The sequence below is a fragment of the Mustela erminea genome, chromosome 16 (assembly GCF_009829155.1).
Source record: "Mustela erminea isolate mMusErm1 chromosome 16, mMusErm1.Pri, whole genome shotgun sequence".
Classification (NCBI taxonomy): Eukaryota; Metazoa; Chordata; class Mammalia; order Carnivora; family Mustelidae; genus Mustela; species Mustela erminea.
The window spans coordinates 61714709-61734877 of record NC_045629.1 but is presented as its reverse complement, the minus strand read 5'-3'; the positions used below and the strand labels follow the sequence as shown (position 1 = coordinate 61734877).

Genomic DNA, 20169 nt, shown 5'->3' with positions numbered 1-20169 from the left:
GAAGTTCAGGTTTATGTTTCTTGGGGGTTTTTTTGGATTTAGGTCCTAGAGGATGAAATGATACGAGAAGTATTCCCAATCTAGTCTTACCAAGTATTTAGTCCAAATTGCATATTTGGTATCCAAGTCTCTTGTTGACACACATCGGCAGATTTTTAACATGGTTCTTAATTATTTTGAACTTCAGTACATTTAACTGTTTTTCCATAATTTGTATGCTGTTCAGTGGAAGTAAGCAGCAATTACCATCCTTCTGCTGAGCAGACTACATGCTATGTTTTAACATCTGATCTGTGCTGTATCCTCTCAACTTGATAGCCTGTAAAAAGTGTTTAGAGTTAAGAATATTTTGGTCTTCACTGTTCTGTAATGAAATGGAAACTGTATCACACATGAAAAGTATCAAAGTCAGCTCTATAGGTTGATGAAGAACGTATACTTTTACATATAATAATAGGGGAAATAATTATAAATATTTTCATATTATCCAGATCTGAGGAATTTATTAAAATAACCTCATCTTTCAGAATTGGCAGTGTTTTATATTGGATAATGATGATACCACACATTGCAAAAGGTCTTTGCCAGGGAACATACAAGTATGTAAAAAGTAAATCTAGTAAATTGTTATCTGAACATATGTGTTTACAGAACTTGTCAGAACCCCAGCATCATTTTTGCTGCCCCATCTCTAGCCAAGACTAATGCAAAAACAGAGATTCTAGTTCACAGCTACCCTCCCATGTGACTGGCATTATTAGGAGCTAAGTCAGTGGTGTCATCTAATTTTCTGTTTTTAAACAGAGGCTTATTTTACATGGTTTTGGGGTGGGTTTTTTTGGCTTTTGGTTTTTTGTGTTTGTTTATTGTTGTTTTGGTTTTTTGTTTGTTTTTGTTTTGTTTTGTTTTGGGTTTTTGTTTTTGTTTTTGTTTTTTTGTGATGGAAGGATTAAAACACATGTACTGCACCCAACCCCCTTGCCTACCCCTACCTCTCCATCAGCCAAATGTTGTGTTCCTCTGGCTATGACTGTATCTGTCAACTTCAAAACAGATCGTTGCCATATCTGATCAAGGATGAGTCATTTCTTTCTGGTACCTCAAAACTTGCATAATTTCAATCAGCTGTTATAGGGTGGTTTGAAGAGATAAGCGTTCTTCAAAACCAAGCTATGGTGAAATATTTTTGGTAAAAATTCCCCAATCGGCTCTTTAGTACTAGGACTTGAAACATAGTTCAGCACTGTGGCTCTCAAGTGAGGGAGACCTGAGTTTGTATCTTAGCCCTCCTGTAGAGCAACTGAAAAACATTGATAGGCCTCAGTTTTCTCCTCTGTAAAACGGAGGGAAGAAGAAAAAGAACAGTAACAACAACAACAACAATAATGATACCTGTCACTTAGGATCATTTTAACAAGGTCAGATAATGAAATGAAAGCTATCGCTTATCATCCTATACATAGTTAAGTCTTGAGAAATATTAGATGTCTGATGGTGATTATTAAAAAGAGACATAATGTAGTCAAGCAAGAGAATTCTATCAGATAATTGATTCAGAAACGGTTTCTGGAACACAGTCCTATGTTTTTATCTAGACTTGGAGACTAGGATGTATTTTTTGACACTAAATAAGTCAAAGAACCATTCTTAGTCTTCTTACCTCATTAATGAAAGTGGGAGAAAAATAGTAACTGGTAATTCATTTTGATCTAAACTGGGATAATAAATGTTAGGAGTTCTTAACCTTCAAATCTGTGGGCATTCAGATAACAATACCAAATGCTTGGATACATTGTGTGAAGGACATTCTTTCGAACAGCCTGAAGTTATTTGTATACAATTTTTTTACATTTTTTTTTTTTTTTCTGGAAAGAGTGTCATAAATGTTATCGAAAGAATGTTAGGAACCAGTGAAGAACCCTTGATGTATATGTGAATGCTGTGAGGATGGAAACAGTTTACAGCCCAGTCATTATCTGTTATGAAAAGAATTCTTTTTTTTTTTTAGATTTCATTTATATATATTTTTTAAGATTTTATTTTTTTGACAGAGATCACAAGTAGATGGAGAGACAGAGACAGAAAGAGAGAGAGAGAGAAAAACAGGCTCCCTGCTGAGCAGAGAGCCCCATGCGGGACTCGATCCCAGGACCCTGAGATCATGACCCGAGCCGAAGGCAGCAGCCTAACCCACTGAGCCACCAGTAATTTCTACATCCAACATGGGGCTCGAACTTAGAACTCCGAGATCAAGAGTTGCATGCTCTCCTGCTTGAGCTAGCCAGCCACCACCCCATGAAAAAAATTCCTGACTATTGTTTGGTATTTTCTGATTCTTCCAAAATAACCATCATCATCATCATTATCTATTATAAAGGCAACCCCACACTGATAATATCTAAAATAACTCAATTTGTGTTTAAGTGCACAGAAGCTGAACCCTTTGGACATTAGGCTTTTTCTATAACAAGTTTCTTCTCTATTGTTATCACTTAAGATTTTTACTTTTTGTAATGTGACTAATTCCCATATTAAATGTGTTTACAGAATATACTGTTAAGTAAAATGTGCAATAAATTTATTAAAACAGAATCAACTTTGTTCTCCTGCCAAAGTTTGCTTAAGAGGTGCTAAAATTGTGCCTCCAAAAAGCCTTTTTTCTTCCTTTTCAGTGTCAGGTGTTGGCACTGGCATGGAAGAAAGTCCCTGTGGAGAAAGCCTCCAATGATTGTTGTAGCCGAAGGTGAAAATGGATCCATGGTGGCGGAAATAGAAGTGAAAGACTTGAGTAGTTCTTCTGACAATAATGACTTCACGTGGAATGAAAAAAGACAGTGCAGACATAAATTTTCAACCATAGTTTTAGCTGTCTATGTACATATTGCTGTAAAGGCAGAACAGTGTTATAGAAACAATGTGGGTAGAACTCCAGAGATGTGAGTTTTTTCTAGTCCTGGTTCTTCATGTAATTTGGACATGACACTGGATATTTGATTTGCTCATTTACCAAATATGGGGTGAATCAAAGAATAGAGATGGAGTCCTTCAGACCTTCGTAATGGGTTCTAGATGTGTGTGATTCACTTGTAAATTCTGCCGATTTGAAGAAACTGTGAATGATTAGAAGTGTGGGATATACATTGCAAATTCTTGATTTGTCTGCTATCTCACTTCAGTAGTCACCAGTTGCATCTCAGAAGAAATGGAGCTAATGTGTTTGGCACACTAGCGTTTCCTGATATGTAGGGCAACTCCCACATGGTGATGTGTCAGTGCAGTAAGTCTCAGGCACATTCATACCTGGGTACAGTGTATGATTACTAGAGTATGTGTTGCCTCATGTCCTGGAAGAGAGTTCGTTCCATTGCTCCTAGCCAGGGATGTCAGCTTTGTTTACACTTATCTCCATTATCATTGCTGATGTGTTGAGGAAATGAATTTAATAAGCAGGGTAAACAGGTTTTGTTTCCAAATTCTGAGATAGGAGATCGTAAGATGGGTGCTTGGCTGAACCTTGGAGAGTCTCTTCAGTTTTCTGGCAAGAAATCTGAGGGCAAAGAGGGCTGTTTCAAATCAGGCAGAGACTTGCTGTGCAGCCCATTTCAGCTACACTGTTCTTCACAATTCTATTTGGAACAAAAGTCAGCCAAGTTATTGGTAACTATTGCTTTATGTTGGCAATGTTCTTTGCCTGATCTTCCTAAAATACCAGGTAGCCTGTGCTTTGGGGAAAATTCAGCCTATTAATTTAAAGACATTCGTTGCAAGCCACCATCTGTTTTTTAGTGGTTTTAGGCACTGCATTCTGTGCATTCTTGTAGGATCTACTGATAGGTAGTCAATAGCTGGTTAATCCTCACTTGGGGGGAATTTGGAAGGAGAGGTTGCCTTCTGTCACCAGTGGTAAATAACAGTGAAAATGACTAAAATATGAATCATCATGTATTCATAATTAGTGAATGCCAACCCACTACATGATAGTAATAATAAATACATTAACATGATAGTAATAATTAATACGTTATTTAACGCATATCAACTTTTTTGGTAGTCGGTAGGGCAATGTTATTGATCTTTGTCCTGTTATTACAGGACTGTTATTACCCACTTTGGTAAAGGAACACAGAGAGTAAGCTCTCTTGTCATTAGATAACTTTCAGTCTTCAAATGAGCTTTATTGGGGTGCCTGGCTGGCTCATTTGGTAGAGCACATGACTCTTTATCTTGGGTTGGTAAGTTTGAGCCCCATGTTGGGTGTGGAGATTACTTAAAAATGAAATCTAAGTAAGTAAATAAATAAATTAGATTTATTGATCTAATATACTTTTGTTTCCTCAGAAAAGTTTACATATAATTTGCATAAATTTAACTCTCAGTGTTTATGAACATCTCAATTTGTGTTGCGTTAACTCCACACTTAGTAGGTTTTTAGCTCATTCTACTGGAAACCCAGAGAGATTATAGAGCATGTTTGTCATATATGTCCCTGTAACTCCAGTTTGTAGCACGGTGTCAGGCACATGCTGGGCAATTGGTAATTATTACATTCCCAGAATGAAACTGAGTTAAATTTACCATTGAAATTTTATTACTGCAAAATTGTTCTAGAAGTTTCTATCATAGCCATCTGTAAATGTCGCTAAAGTGAAGTTTGTAAAAGATTCTTGATATAATCAAGTAAACACAGAAATTATTTAAAGTGAAAAAATATTTGAGGTATATCTGCCCTAACAGCATGTGTATCATATTTCAGATTGATTTGATTTAAAATGGCTAAGATATAAAAACCATAAAAAATGTGAATAAATACTTTGCCTATCAAAGCTTGTTATGTAATTACATGGTTTCAGTATAGTTCTTATACATAGAACACTAATATAAAGGATCATTTCTGCACAAACTCCTTTTCCAATGGAGACTTTAATCTCTTGGAGATAAATATCCATGTCTTTAAATGATAAGCCACTCGAATGAATAATTCAATCAAATTTATTTCTTATTAATCAAATGAAATCAGCTGTTAATGAAATTTGAAAATGTTCAAGTGTTTGTTTTGGGCTGATTTTTAAGTAATAATATAAGTAATAGAAACAACTAAACCAATTTTAAAACGTTTTTTTCCATCTTTTTTTCTTAAGACACCTATGGGTTCACCAATACATGTGCCACGGCCCAAACCACTGATCCATAACACACTAAAGAATTAAGCCCCCTAACAGCAAAATTGGAACCAGAAGCTTTCAGAAAAATTTGATGATAGTGACAACGGCACAGTGGTTAGCTGTGAACCTAAATTAATTTGTTTGTTTGATCCATTATTTTAGTCATTATACTTGTTGCACTTCAAAGCAGGAAAAAAAATTATGTTGGATTTAAAATGTGCCTATATTAAAAGATGTGAATGTCATTTTCTATTTCAAATCCTAACATGGGTGATTGTCCAAATTCATCACCTAAATTGCTGTTTTAAAGTCAGTATTGTGGTCGTAATACATTTGAAACATGGAAAGGAAACAAGTAATCCCGAAGAATTCTCAGTAATTATCACTGAAAACTACTTGCTATCCTTTGACTGGCCTCAAAAATCCTTACAATTAACTGTTTGTATCACCATCCTTCGTTTTTCACACAGGAGATTAGCAGCCAACAGAAATTATGTACAGGCAACACAAATGGGACCTAAAAGTTACTAGGCAAGCCATAAACTCGAAGTTTAAAAAAAACAGACAACAAAACCAGTTCCTCGAATTGTTGCCTCTGGACTTTTTCTCTTTAGAAATTTTAATTTTAATTCCTTCACTTAAGTCCACAAACAAGTAGAAGAGGCGCGTAAGGAAGTCCAAGGACAGAGAATGTGGTGCTTCTGTGAAGATGGACAAGCATGCAGCTTTCTCTCAGCCTGAGATTCTTACCCCTACCACAGGGCAAGAATCAGGCTAAATATGCCCCCTCAGGAGGGCCAGCGGCGCCATCCCCTAGCTAGGGATTCCTCTCCTCTGCTCTCCAGAAAGGACCGTATCTGACTCAGTTCTCCTCTCTCCTGCATAATGTCATGGAGGTATAAAATATTACTAACTCTTAAACAGCTTGGGGACACCTGGAAGGCTCAGTTGGTTAAGTGTTGGACTCTTGATTTCAGCTCAGGTCATGATCTCAGGGTGGTACTGACTCCACGCTCAGCAGGGAGTCTGCTTCAGATTCTCTCTCTCCTTCTCCCTCTGCCCCTCCCCACTCTCTCTCTCTCCCCCCAAAAATAAATAAATAAGTAAATAAATAGTCATTTAAAAATAAAAAACAGCTTGTAGAAAAGGAAAAATAATTATTATTATTTAATATTATTATTTAAACACACGTGTGCACATATAGAGCCATGGACAACATATGACCCTAATGATGTATGTAAAGGAGAATTGGAGCCTTGTTCTACTTGATTTTGTATCCTCAGGACCTAGCAAGTACCTAACTTCAACTGCTCCTCAAAAACAAGTGTGAATTATAAGATTGGAACATTCCTTAATTCTCTTGATTTTCTTTTCTACAACATCATTAGTTATCTCTGCCCAACTGGAAGTAAATTTGTCGATCCACATGAGTGACATTTAGAAGGAATATTTTTTAAAAACTTTTTTTTTTTTTCAAAACTAGGAGTAACTTTTAATGATTAAAAAAATAATAGCAGGTGAGATTCTTTAAATGCCAGTAGAATATTTTCAATTTTATTAATGTTTAGTCTGTCAAGACAGAGCACTGTCCTAGGTGCCTGGTACTTAGGATATCTTAGGAGTCATAATTTCTGTCCTTAACAAGCACAGTGTATAGGAGGATGACAAAATATTTCAAAACTCTGTCATGCGTGATAAACTATGAATGAAATAAAGTCTTTGGTGCCTTTCTTTCTCTTTAACGAGGCCAAGTTTGTTTTTAAAAAGTGGGGTGAGGGAGACTCCTATTCTGCCTTCCTTTGGCCACAGACCTGCTTTTCTGCATGTGATTGGGCTAAGGATGTTGGTAACTTCAAAGAGATGCTTTACTCTGTCCAGCCAGGTTACATTACACACAGAGCGACCAGGTCAGGCTCTCAGCTGTTCTGTAGCTGAGGGATATGTGGCACAGTTACGATTCTGTCATCACACAGCTAAGGATACTATCCACGTGGGCCACCTTCTTTGCTGCTTCCAGAAATTCCAAGTGCACCAAAACTACGGTGAACCAGTGCTTACCAAAGCAATAAATGTGTTTAGAAGGGAGTTAACTCAATATGTGAAATATTTCTCACCTCCCTCCTACTTCCCACCCCCACACAAGTATGCTCCTATTGAATCCTAGGTGTGAACACCAGATATTTCGCTCTGACTCAACTTTCCATTCTCATATTTGATAAGATTGTTGCAAATGAACTACAATTGATAATATCCAACTGTATGTCTTAAGCATCTCTATAATGTTCAATGAGCAGATTAAGGAGATGGAAACAAAGCTAACCAAGTATTTTTCTTGTACCAAATAATAATAATAATAATTGAATCCCTTTGACAAATAGCTAACTTACTGAGTGTTTACTACATCCCTGGTACTATATTAATTGTATCCATTTGCCCACATACTACAGCGGCTCACACTTTAAAGGTGGGGAAGTTGAAGCTTTGAGAGGCTAAGTAACTTGCCTAAAGTTGTACCTGGCAAAAGTTGTTTTGAATGCAAGTAGTCTGACTCTAAATCTGATTATTAACCTCCATGCTATACTGACTCTGGGTAAATGAATCCAGAGTAACCCCTGATGTCTTAAATAAGATATAGTTTTCCCAAAATATACCTCTTTAGTGGAGCCTAAGTGCTGCTTAAAGCAAGATAGGCCTGTGGAAACCAGTGCTATAATTTTAGGACTTTCCCTCTAACTAATGAAGGGCATTTTCTTTGCAAGAGAATTAAGCACAAAATTGTGCAAGGATTGAAACGCTCTCAGAAACCAGGATTACACCCACTTTGGCGTGCTGTGTCAAGCACCCAGGGCATAAGGAAAGAAAAGCAGGCTGGAGTGAATGGTTACACATTCAGTTTTGAGTCTCAGCCATGTATGTGGGTTAGTTTCCAAATGGACATTTACAATGCCTTTATGTGGCTCAAGTTGGTGTTTATTTGCCAAACGTGTTATTTAGATCTAGGAAAAAGATGGCGTGACCTTAGGAAAGTTTCACAATTATAACCTAACTAGGCTCCCCAGCTTACTTCAGATAAAGGGGGCCCCAGAATGTTTGATAAACATAGCATCTAGTAGTTCATTGATTTTTCAGGAGGGAGCAATCTCTACTTTTGTAGGAGGTCCCAACTGGGACTTGTGGCCTGACACCCAGCATTTGCCGTTGCTCTAACAGTGACATGTTCCTGGTCCCGACTTGGGCAGAGAGGGAGAAAAAGGGGAGCCAGAGATTATCTTTGTGCAAAATCTAGCTTTTATTACATCACCTAAAGTAGCACGACCTGCTACACTAATGAAATCGTGTTCTTGGTTGAAAAGGGCAATTGTTAGCCTGACTTTGTGCGCACTAAAAACATTCCCCCAATCTTGTTAAATTATTGCTCTCATTTCAGATTTTTATGGCTGTGCAGCTTACCAGCCCTCATTTCTTTACGTTTCATTCATTTTCCTTGTATTGATGATTAATGGAGGATGTCGAATGTTAGAGTGAGCAGGCATCAGCAATTGCAAGATCATAATTAGTTTAGCTGACGAGGGCCTCTGATAGCACTTGCATCTGGATGGAAAAATTACCCTATAGGGAACTGGCTGCTCACCAGGTCTTTTTAGTGATACATTGTGAAACACCCGATGAATCAAATGCCCTTTCAATGCCAAGAAAGTGTTCCAGTCTTGAAGCCAAAATTATGTCTGCAGAAAGCTTTCCATTTGAAATGTATCAGAGTACAATTATAACCATTGTATTTTCTTGGCAGGGATAGCACTGGTCTACAGTATGGACTCAAGTTAAATAAATTGCCTAAATTTTATGAATCCCTGAAATTTTGACTTACGGTATTTGTAATTTTAAATTTATAATAAAATTGGGTTCCAGCAACATTTTTTCCACTCCTTATCTAACGTGCATATTCTATCATTAAAGGCTTCGCTTGCTAGAGAAAGGAGAGTGAAGTTGCAATTCAGGCTTTTTTTTTTTTGTTCTTGCAGCAAGAGCATTTCATTTCCTGCCTGTTAGTATTTGCGCCTACAAACACAGCCTGACTTTTGTTTCAGTGAGTTTAATGGAATCATGACTTGATAGCAAGAATGGAACAAGCAATACTAATTATCTACTTTTAAATATTCTTAGATTATTTTTGAATCTGGTGATTACAGAATTCAGCCCACTAAAATCAATTTGTATTCGGAAACGCTTGTGATTTCCAAGTCTGAGGCAAATAAAATAAATAGCCATTGATGGAACTAGCTTGTCTGGCTTCCACAGGCACCTCATAAGCGTTCTCAGTAATACTGTACTTCGAGTTGGCAACAAGTTTCGACTGGTCCCCTCAGCTCTGGGAAATAGACGGTGTTCTCTTTCAAAGTTTACCATTGCAACCCCCAAAACTAGAACTGAGTGTGTGATATTCTCTTAATACTTGTGTTACATGAATGACATCCAAAAAGACACAAATCAGGTTTAATTTTAAATGGTTTATATGCCGCGTTTTCCACGCTTCACTATATTTTTAAAGCTCAGGTAGCCTGTGCTCCCCCTTCGCCAAAGTATATTAAACACATCGCACATTCTGTCTTATGACTTTTGTTTTGACACTTTTAGAAGGTATATTTTAGGGTTCAGCATTTAGGAGCCATCATTAAAGGCACAAAACCCAAAGTTCAAAAAGTTAAAGCTGTGTCTGTGAAAAGCCTTTGGTGTTGCACACACCTCATCCATCACTGTAGGGTTAATTATAATGAAAATCAGTGGTGCCTATTAAACACAATTGAACCTGACCTCATTATGGGCAGTGTGGTTTTATACTGTCATTGTTGCTAGTCTAAAGACAAAACTCCTGGGTTGATTTGGTCTAACTCCACTGATCATGTGACTCACCTCTGACCTTGTGTTTTTTTCCCCTGTTTCAGAGGCGTAGAGGCTCGGGTGTTTTTTGTGCCAATTGCTTGACCACAAAGACCTCTCTCTGGCGAAAGAATGCAAATGGTGGATATGTATGCAACGCGTGTGGCCTCTACCAGAAGCTTCACTCGGTAAGAGCTTGTTAGACTGTTTGAGGAAAAGCTTTATAAAGCAGCCTGGTCTGTCGTGTGATGTGTACCATTCCCTGGCTTGCGATGCCTGCTCCTGCACAGTTTAATACAGTCACTCGGAGAGCACCTGTGATTTATGGTGAAATGGACTTAGATGTTATGGGGAGATATATTTGAGATCATTAGTAATGCATTATGTTTCTTTTGATACAAACGAGGAAATGATTGATTTCTGGGAACTTCCCATAACAGATCGTTGCTCTAATGGTTATCAGAATTTGGTGAAATTAATTTAGGCAGGAAAGAGAAACCTTGAAAGTTCAATATTACATAAAAAGTGTTTTAAAAAGAGGATTCTCCTATTTCACATAAAATACAGCGCAGGGAAAGAATACTCATTTCCACTTTAAGTTCAGAATTTGCAAGTGTCATCTTGGCTGCTCTGGGGACTAGAAGTCAGGCACATTCAGAAGAGTGGTCCTGAGCTAGGACCCGAGAATGCCAGGTAGATCTTGCCAGTTCTTCGGGGGATATATTCAAGGAAGGTATTTCAGGGCCTGAACGGCTCACATCCCAGTAGAGTAAGGTGTGAAGGCGCCTTGTGTTTCAAACTCTCTGGCTGGCTTCTTTCTGTGGCTCACCGAGGTAGTTCCAGAACTTTCTTCTCAGATTTTAGTTAGAATCCTCTCATAAAGTTTAACTAAATCTCACAAATTCCCCATCTCTATATGCATTTACTTCCTGAAGGATTTTTGTTTTTTTTAAGTTTAGGAAGTTTATCTGCTGACAAGAGCTGCCTTTAAAAATAGGAATACCCCACTTAGTAAAAAGAAATCCATTTCCCTCTGCCTTTTTCATTTTGTTTGGCATTTTACCATAGCTCTTAGCACAGCCAGTGAATAAATTACAGCTACAGGGAATACAATTTTAGACAAAACGTCCTCATAAATGGACCATTGGAAGCACTCTTTAAAAAATGCCTGCTGCCAACAGTACTAATTGGTGGTAAACGGTAAAGCCTGAGTTCTTCCGTGCCACTAACAGAGAGCTTCTCCCTCCGCTACATCACCTTCCTTTAGCTTCACCTTCGCCATTTTAGCACAGCAATAAGCTTTCATTTAATGAGTACTGACATTAATGATTTTAATTGAACTCTGGCCAATCATAGGCCAAGAATTAATTAAACTACTGCTCTTCCAGACTATGATAATTTAACAACTGTGATATAAAGTTATTTTAGTTATTTTAATATTCATCTCTCCAGAGGCAAGCTGTGTTCAGTTTTGAGTTTCTTTACATCGTAAACTTAAATACATAAAGGTTATGCACACATCTCATGTCAAAGACTGTCACAAAAGTTATAAAAGTTTTAAAAGGATATTAATGCAAATTTCTGGTTTCCTTATAGGTAGATATTAAATACTGCATATATTCATAATACAAATAGGAGCTTTTTATAAACCTGAACATTGAACATTCCTGAACAAAATAAATGGATGTGGCATATCCAAGGGATGTGGCATTTTCCTTCTGAAACCAATAATTGAGTTGTCAGTGACAAGTGTGTTATCCTTCTTGCCTTCAAAATGCCTCTGTGACAATAGAAACATTCCAAAAAGGATTTATATTTATATTTTGTTTAAGATATGAGTGGTATCTCTTGCATTAAGGTACATTCTTTCTAGGAATAATTCACAGGTTACATATTTTTAAATATATATGCATACATATATATATATTTCACATTCTGTGTAGAAATTATTTGATTTCAGTAATCTTTTAGAAAAATCGGGTTTTAGCCCACTTCAAGAGTTTTCTAAATTTTTACCTATAAATATGCATTAATTTATTAAACTTACTCTTTTTATTTTATAAATCGAAGTTAGAGCTCTCGCTGCAAGTTAAAGTTTTTGGTATAGTTTTATCTATGGGTTTTAGTCCTGTAATATAAATGCCTGTTGAACATGTACATGACTACCATACAGTGCTTAAGCTGAATAAAAAACAAGCCTAGTGAGAGTTAGCATTCTAACTAAGTACAGAGTAGAGTGACGTTATCATGTATTTGTACCAAAGCTACAAAAGAATTTAGAATTTCAACAGAAAACAAATGCTTTACCTGTTGATATGTAAAATTTTCCAAAGCGATTATATAAAATCCTTTTAAACATGGAGAAATAAAAATGAGAGCTGGGAGGGGGGGATGGAAAGTCTCCCACTGATAGGGCTTTGAGTACCTGGTATCTTTATTCATGATTCTGCTCATTTGTCTTTATTTTTGCGTGGATATATAATACTTTATATTCACATTTGCAGTGATTTAGAAGCATACACATATTTGTCAGCTCAGGCTACCAAAACAAAATACCGTAGACTGGGGGCTTAAACAGCAGACCAGATTTTCACACGGTTCTCAGGGCTGGAGGTCTGAGGTCAGAGTCCCAGTGTGGCCGGGTTCTGGTTGGAGAGCTCTCTTCCCGGCTTGGAGAAGGCCTCTTTCTCTCTCCGTCCTTATCTAACCTAATCGGCCTCGTCAAGACCGGCTCTCCAGATCCAGGCACACTGTGGGGTAGGGCTTCTACATACGAACAAGGGGACCCAGTTCGGTCTGCAGCACTGTGTAATGTTGCCGCAGTTGTCCTTAAAGCCTAGCTCCCGCGTTCCCGTATTGACATCCTAGTGCATGACTCAGAAGTTGAGAAATAATTGCAGAAAAATCGTGTTTCCTCAAGGAACTTTCTACACAGTTTTATCACTAAATGATGCAATTTCAAAATCTATTGAGTTTGGGAAAGCTGTTTTTAAGTAGATGAAAGTTTTCAGGGCTCCCTGCAGAGTTGGACTTGATTTAATTAGGCTAAAATAGTGTGCTTTGGTGACTGCCTCTGATCCTGCTCAGGGCAAGAGGAGGAGATTTAGTAAACCTATAACGTCGAGTCCTACCCTTGCTTTGAACTTAAGTGTGGTTCATGTTTGTGAGGAATTGCTAATGAGTTTTAATGTATTTTCTCACGTTTCCCTTTTATGTATTGTACGTGTGTGTTCTCTGCAGACTCCCAGGCCTTTAAACATCATTAAACAAAACAACGGTGAGCAGATTATTAGGAGAAGGACAAGAAAGCGCCTTAACCCAGAGGCACTGCAGGCTGAGCAGCTCAACAAACAGCAGAGGGGCGGCAGCGAGGAGCAGGTCAACGGAAGCCCCTTAGAGAGGAGGTCGGAAGACCATTTAACCGAAGGTCACCAGAGAGAAATTCCGCTCCCTAGCCTGAGTAAATACGAAGCCCAGGGTTCATTGACTAAAAGCCATTCTGCTCAGCAGCCGGTCCTGGTCAGCCAAACTCTGGATATTCACAAAAGGATGCAACCTTTGCACATTCAGATAAAAAGTCCTCAGGAAAGTACTGGAGACCCAGGAAACAGTTCATCCGTGTCAGAAGGGAAAGGAAGTTCTGAGAGAGGCAGTCCCATAGAAAAGTACATGAGACCTGCAAAACACCCAAATTATTCACCACCAGGCAGCCCTATTGAAAAGTACCAGTACCCCCTTTTCGGACTTCCGTTTGTACATAATGACTTCCAGAGTGAAGCTGATTGGCTGCGGTTCTGGAGTAAATATAAGCTCTCCGTTCCTGGGAATCCGCACTACTTGAGTCACGTGCCTGGCCTACCAAATCCTTGCCAAAACTATGTGCCTTATCCCACCTTCAATCTGCCTCCTCATTTTTCAGCTGTTGGATCAGACAATGACATTCCTCTAGATTTGGCGATCAAGCATTCCAGACCTGGGCCAACTGCAAACGGTGCCTCCAAGGAGAAAACGAAGGCACCGTCCAATGTAAAAAGTGAAGGTCCCTTGAATGTAGTAAAAACAGAGAAAGTTGATAGAAGTACTCAAGATGAACTGTCCACAAAATGTGTGCACTGTGGCATTGTCTTTCTGGATGAAGTGATGTATGCTTTGCATATGAGTTGCCATGGTGACAGTGGCCCTTTCCAGTGCAGCATATGCCAGCATCTTTGCACGGACAAATACGACTTCACAACTCATATCCAGAGGGGCCTGCATAGGAACAATGCACAAGCGGAAAAAAATGGAAAACCTAAAGAGTAAAACCTTAGCACTTAGCACAATTAAATAGAAATAGGTTTTCTTGATGGGAATTCAATAGCTTGTAATGTCTTATGAAGACCTATTAAAAAAATACTTCATAGAGCCTGCCTTATCCAACATGAAATTCCCTTCTTTTATTCTTTCTTTTGATGAGTAGGTTACCGAGGTTAAAAAGTGAGACAAATGGTCAGTGAGAAGAAAAAACAATGGAAGATGGTAAATAGTCATGTTTTAGAAGCTGGTTACGTCAAAAAAAACATCTTGGCAAATGTGTACTGTGGAAACGGTCCATAAGAAGTATCACCTGACTCTCATGATTACGTTTGTCGAGAAGGAGATCAAAGCTATCTAGAATTTTGAAAGGGTTTACATATTATGATCCTAATGCAGTATTGGGCTGGCCATGGGTCCATTTGTTCACAAACCCGGACGTTGTTGCCTAAATTTAGAAGTATCACGAAATCCTAGGCAGATGAGGAGAAATCTACTCCCCAGGGCCGCGAAAGGAAAATGGCGCCTCTTCCAGCAGTCTCCTCTCATTGACCATGTTTCCGACCTAGACCTAGAAATGTGAGCCGTGGTTAGGCTTGGTGAGAGAGCAGCAGGGAAGGTGACAGCCGACGGCACGGGGATTTTGGCCGGCCCTGCCTGTACATACACATGCACACCCTCTCTGATATTTTTGTCCTTTAGATGTTCAGACTCCTTTCAAAAGTAGTCCTTTTGTCGGCAATTTAGGTTCATTTTGTCCAAATATATATGCATCTTTACAAAACAGTGTCCTCAGTGCTTACGTAGTCTTTTTTAATTTTTTTTTTTAAAGCCAGATGTTTCTTTCTCGTATGTGATAAAGCGGTCTGGATTTGTTTTTTAAGCCTCCTCTTGGTCACCAATCTCACTTGGCACGTTTTATAACTAAAGGGACCCCCCCCCCCCCCGCCTCAGTTCAAAAAGATTAGATGGATACAAAAGTTCAGACCATGGGCTGAATTTGTTTAGAGTACATGGTATTTCTCTACAAGGTAACCTGCTGTATTATTTATTTTCTTTTGGTTAAATAGAAGTTCCAAACTTTGTGGCCAGGCAGCGTCTAAGGTTACGTTACCACAGACTGACAGTTGGTATATGTACCAGTCATTCCCTTCATTAGATTTATACAGGTTTAGTTAAGTAGCATTAAATAGGATTCTTAGAAGTCTATCTTCATAGTACTTTTAATACTTAAGGCTTTGTAAAACTATCCATGAAGGGAAAGCTCCTCAGCATAACTGCTCAGGGAAATAGGGCTACATAACTGAACATTAAGTAATTGGTTAAAGGTGCTGTTAGTCGAGCCTCAATGCTTGCTACAAGGATGTATGTACAAGGACTGACTTTAATAATTTGCATTATATTGTCCCAACCAGTAGTTTATTTTTTGCCACGGAGATGTAGAAGATATTACAAGCTACTGGATGCACTGTCAGATTAACTTATTTCATTAAAGAAGTTGGGAAAACAAATAGGAAAAAAAAAACTTATTTTTCTAGTAAATATTAATGTATTACATTTCAAATAATGGTGCCTGACATATTGAATAATTATTTTCTACAGTGTACGTATGCAACAAAGATACTCCATCATGCATTAGAGTCTGTTCTGGCTCTGCCTAGCTGTTTACATTTGCAAATGTAGCAAACAAGGTAATGAAGCAACTATTTCTATTGCGGTAGATACCTTTTTTGTGTGTGTGTGTGTGCATTAAAGTTGTAAACGGTAACATGAAACAAATGGAAGTTCTTGATATAATGGTATGGAAAACAAGAAGGAAATGAAAATATTTTTATGCCTACTTAGGAAAAAAAAGGGTAGCACTATTCATTCCAAGTACTTTTTTTTTTTTTTTAATTTTTAAGCTCTTAACTCACATTGTTATGCTTAAAATGATAAACATATATCCTCTTTTTATTGCTTTTGTCTATGTTTCGGATGAAACATTTCAGAAATTATTTTGATAAGCGCTGCTGGCCCCCGCAGCCCTGGTGTTTTTATTGCGTTCTGTAGCCGTGTTTGCACTCAGTTTTACAGAATTCCCAGTTGCTTTGTATTGTTTTGTTGTGTTTGGGTTTTGTTTCTTTTTCCCAGTGCCAGGTCTTTGTTCCTTCAAGTTGGATGGCAGGTAGAGTTCAAGCAGTTTGTGACTGTCGTAGTGAATGAAGTTAAAAATGTCTTTCTGATGTGTTGTCATTTCCATTCTTGCATTTTTGTTTTCATGTTAAAAACAAAAACAAAACAAAACAAAAAAAAAAACAAAAAACAAAACAAAACAAAAAAAAGGGAGAGAAAGAGAAGAAAAAGAAATCAGGACTAAGCCTTCAGCTTCAGTTTCATTTTGAAAGGACCCTAGTCTCATCTCACCTGTCTAGCTCTACTCTTCACATAAGCTGAAATCAAGAGGTGGAGTGAGGACCTCTGACATGCAAATTATGTGATGCTGATTCATCTTTCTTAGGAATGTCAGTGAATGCATCTCAGGATGTACAGGCAGACTTGAGAGGTGGCCATTAAAGATCTCAGAAACAGAGGAGATGTCCCAAACAACAAAACAATATTTCATTTTCTTAGTAAAAAGACTAGTAACAAGGTGCACTGTGGCAACCCTTAAGCAACATTTTACATGGACTGCTCAAATCAGCAAAATGCCAGAAGTTTGGTGAACTTGGGCAATATTACAGGTATGACTCTTTGGGCAAAACTACTCCATAAACAATTTCTCCAGTGTGTCAGACACAAATAGGTTGTTCATTTTTGGCATGTATTCCTTTTTCTTTTTCTTTTTCTTTTTTTTTTATTTTTTAAATCTGATTTTTGTTTTCTCAGACATAGTAGTAATGATTAGCATTGGAAAATACATATCACTATTCTTGGAATATTTATGGTCAGTCTACTTTCAGTAGAATATTCTTGGATAGCATTGACATGATAGATCTTATTCCATATTCCTTTATTATTGATTATTTTATTTTCATTTTTGTTTTCATTGTTATACATATTTTGATGGAGAAGAGGTTGGGCTTTTTTAAAAAATGAAAATTTATTGTAACACTAAAATACCCCTTATTTTTGGACCTTTGAAAAGCCTTTGTTCCATCTCTCAAAATACATTATAAAAATGGTTAGTTGTTATTTTTATTTGGTTTTAAGGTTTCCGAATGATTTTACCTTAAATTGTGATTTTAAATGAGCTATTTAGGTACTTATTCTTTTTTTTTTTAAGGACTTTGGAGATGATTTAGGAATTTTTCCCTCTTGGAAAAGGCTTCCCTATGATGAAAACTATATGCCAGCTAAAATTGTATGCCATTGAAAAACTGTCAGTCTTCTGAAATTACTTGTTTCTATTCTGAATCAAGCTTTGAGTCAAACTTTAGGTCAGGACCAGCTCATGCATTCATTCTGCCTTTTCTTTTTCTTTCTCCCTCTCTCATATAATAATACTGTTGTTTGGGATAGAAAAAATCATAACAAGCCAGCCCACCTTGGAAGGATGTGGATTGAGAGACACTACAGGACTCTTAGGGAATGAGAAAAGGACGGAGCTCTAACCCTTAACGTGTTCACTCTGTAGTTCAACAGGAAAAGAGTGTGCCCATTCTTCCTACATGACATATTGAGATGTTCTTTTTAAAAAAAATCAACTTTTAAGATAGTGATGTTTTGTTCTAAACTGTTCTCTTTTAGTAAAAGTAGATTTTAGAAAACAAGCATGGGGATTCTTTTCTAAGGTAATATTAATGAGAAGAAGAAAAAAAAGTGATTATCTTTAACAGCTCTTTGTTGAAGCCTGTGGTAGCACATTACATTTATGATTGCACATGTGCACATAATCTATTATGATCCAATGCAAGTACAGCTCCAAAAATATTAAATGTATATATATTTTAAAATGCCTGAGGATATACATTTTTTTCTTAATAAATTGAAGAGTACCAATACTATTGCTACTAAAATAATAGCCTTCTGCTGTGTGGCTGCAAAACATCACCAAGGTGACCCATCTTGAGATCTCTGAACTGCCTGCCTATTGAGTTAGTGAACATTAACGCAATTCCAGAGTGGGGATATCTGTCATCCAGTGGTAGAAGCATGGAGGAAAGAAGCTGGTGCTCAGCTCCTGCACTGTATGCCAGCCTTTTGCCTAACGTTTACATGAGCTCACAGTCTTTGGGTTCAGGGTCATGGGAAAAAAATAAAATAAAATGGAAGGCGTCTTTGTTAAGCCAGTAGGTTAGAGCTTGCTGGCTATCCCTAGATCACAGGAGAAAATGGTGGGCTTGAAAATCAACCAGAATATGAAACTAAATATGCTAACCAAAGGTAGGTACTATTAGGTGGAATCCCATCAGTAGGCAGCTGTAAATGAGAAGAGGGTAGGAGGACACGCATTGGGACTTGGAAGGGCTGTGTTACTTTCCCAAAGAAATACCCGGCCAAGGACAGAGGGATGGCTTCTTTGGAGAACACTTCCTTTTGGTTTTCCATTACTGTTTCATAGACAGCTGAATCATGCGTTCTTGATATTTAGAAATTGTCCACAACTACTGGCAGTAATTAGGACCTCTGGAAGATGCTAGGGCAGAAATGGGTGAAGTCAGGGATGAAGAAAATGTGAAATTCAACGTTGATCCACACATGGAAACTGGACAATGTATGCTCATGTGTTGTTGGCCTTGAAAGGAAAGGTAGAGCTGTAAGCTTCACTCTGTCCTACACCAGAGAAAAGCAAGAGTAACTTTATGTGGAAGTAACATTTTTAGCCTTCATCAGAGAAGATGGTCCTTCAAGACCCATAAGTCCCAAAACTGGATCCTGATTCTACCCCTGGTTGTTGATTTCATTTTATGACCTGCAGTAAATCACTTTTTCTTTTCGTTCCTCAGGTTCCTCACCTGTAAAATGGAAAAAATATATTAATAATAATAATATTAATAATAATAATAATGATAATGTAGTACTTGTTTTGTAAAGCACTTTGAGATCCTTGGTTGAAAGGCACCATGGGAGTGCCAAGTATTATTATATGGCCAAGGGGCTTATTTAAACTCTCAGTTCCCAAGGGCCATGAAAGGTTGGGGTCATTTTTGTTAAACATGAGCTGTAAATATCATACTAGACAGCCTGTAGTGTTGACTATGAAGAGGCAAAACTATTACAAGGCTGATAAAACAATAGTTTCTTAATGGCTACCAACAAGGCAAATATCACAATAAGAAATGCCAAATTTCTTAGGGTGGACTATTGACAACGTGGATAATTGTGGGGTGGGGTGGGGTTGGGAAACATCTCAAAATGCCAATGTAAAATTAACTTACAGCAATATTCACCAGCAGAAAATGTCTTTCATATGGAATGATTTCATGTTGCTAAAGAAAAAATTCAATTTGTAGTCCTGATTTGAATATTAGAATGTTGGCTATAATAGTTCTGTTCTTACAACACATGGAATTTTTTTTTTGTTTTATTTAATTTTGTTTTTCATAGTGCATGTTCATTTCTACTCACAAACATGTTCTTGGTGTATTTCTTATGCAAACAATCTTCAGGCAGCAAAGATGTCTGTTACATCTAAACTTGAATAATAAAGTTTTACCACCAGTTATACATAATGGCGTTGGTATGGTTTATATGGATTCACTTTCATCCACACAGCAATAGGAAATACAGACCATTGTAACATATGGACAGGCTCTGATAAATTGAGATGGTGAAATCAGATCACCATTTTCGAAAATATTACTAAGATCTAAAAGGCCTGGATTCTCCTACTGATGGATCTTGTGTTAAAAAA

The 20169-nt window shown here is 37.5% G+C and overlaps 1 protein-coding gene across 9 annotated transcripts in view; it reads left to right on the top strand.

Moving 5' to 3' along the window:
- TRPS1 (transcriptional repressor GATA binding 1) overlaps nucleotides 1-18668 on the top strand; it is a 254297-nt gene extending 235629 nt beyond the window's left edge. For all 9 annotated transcript variants that reach the window (XM_032316309.1, XM_032316314.1, XM_032316313.1 and 6 more), the window contains 2 exons: nucleotides 10106-10228; nucleotides 13281-18668. In XM_032316309.1, the coding sequence (XP_032172200.1) occupies nucleotides 10106-10228; nucleotides 13281-14342 (1185 nt within the window). In that variant the 3' untranslated portion in view covers nucleotides 14343-18668. The remainder of the gene's footprint in view (nucleotides 1-10105; nucleotides 10229-13280) is intronic.
- The last annotated feature ends 1501 nt before the right edge of the window (nucleotides 18669-20169 follow it).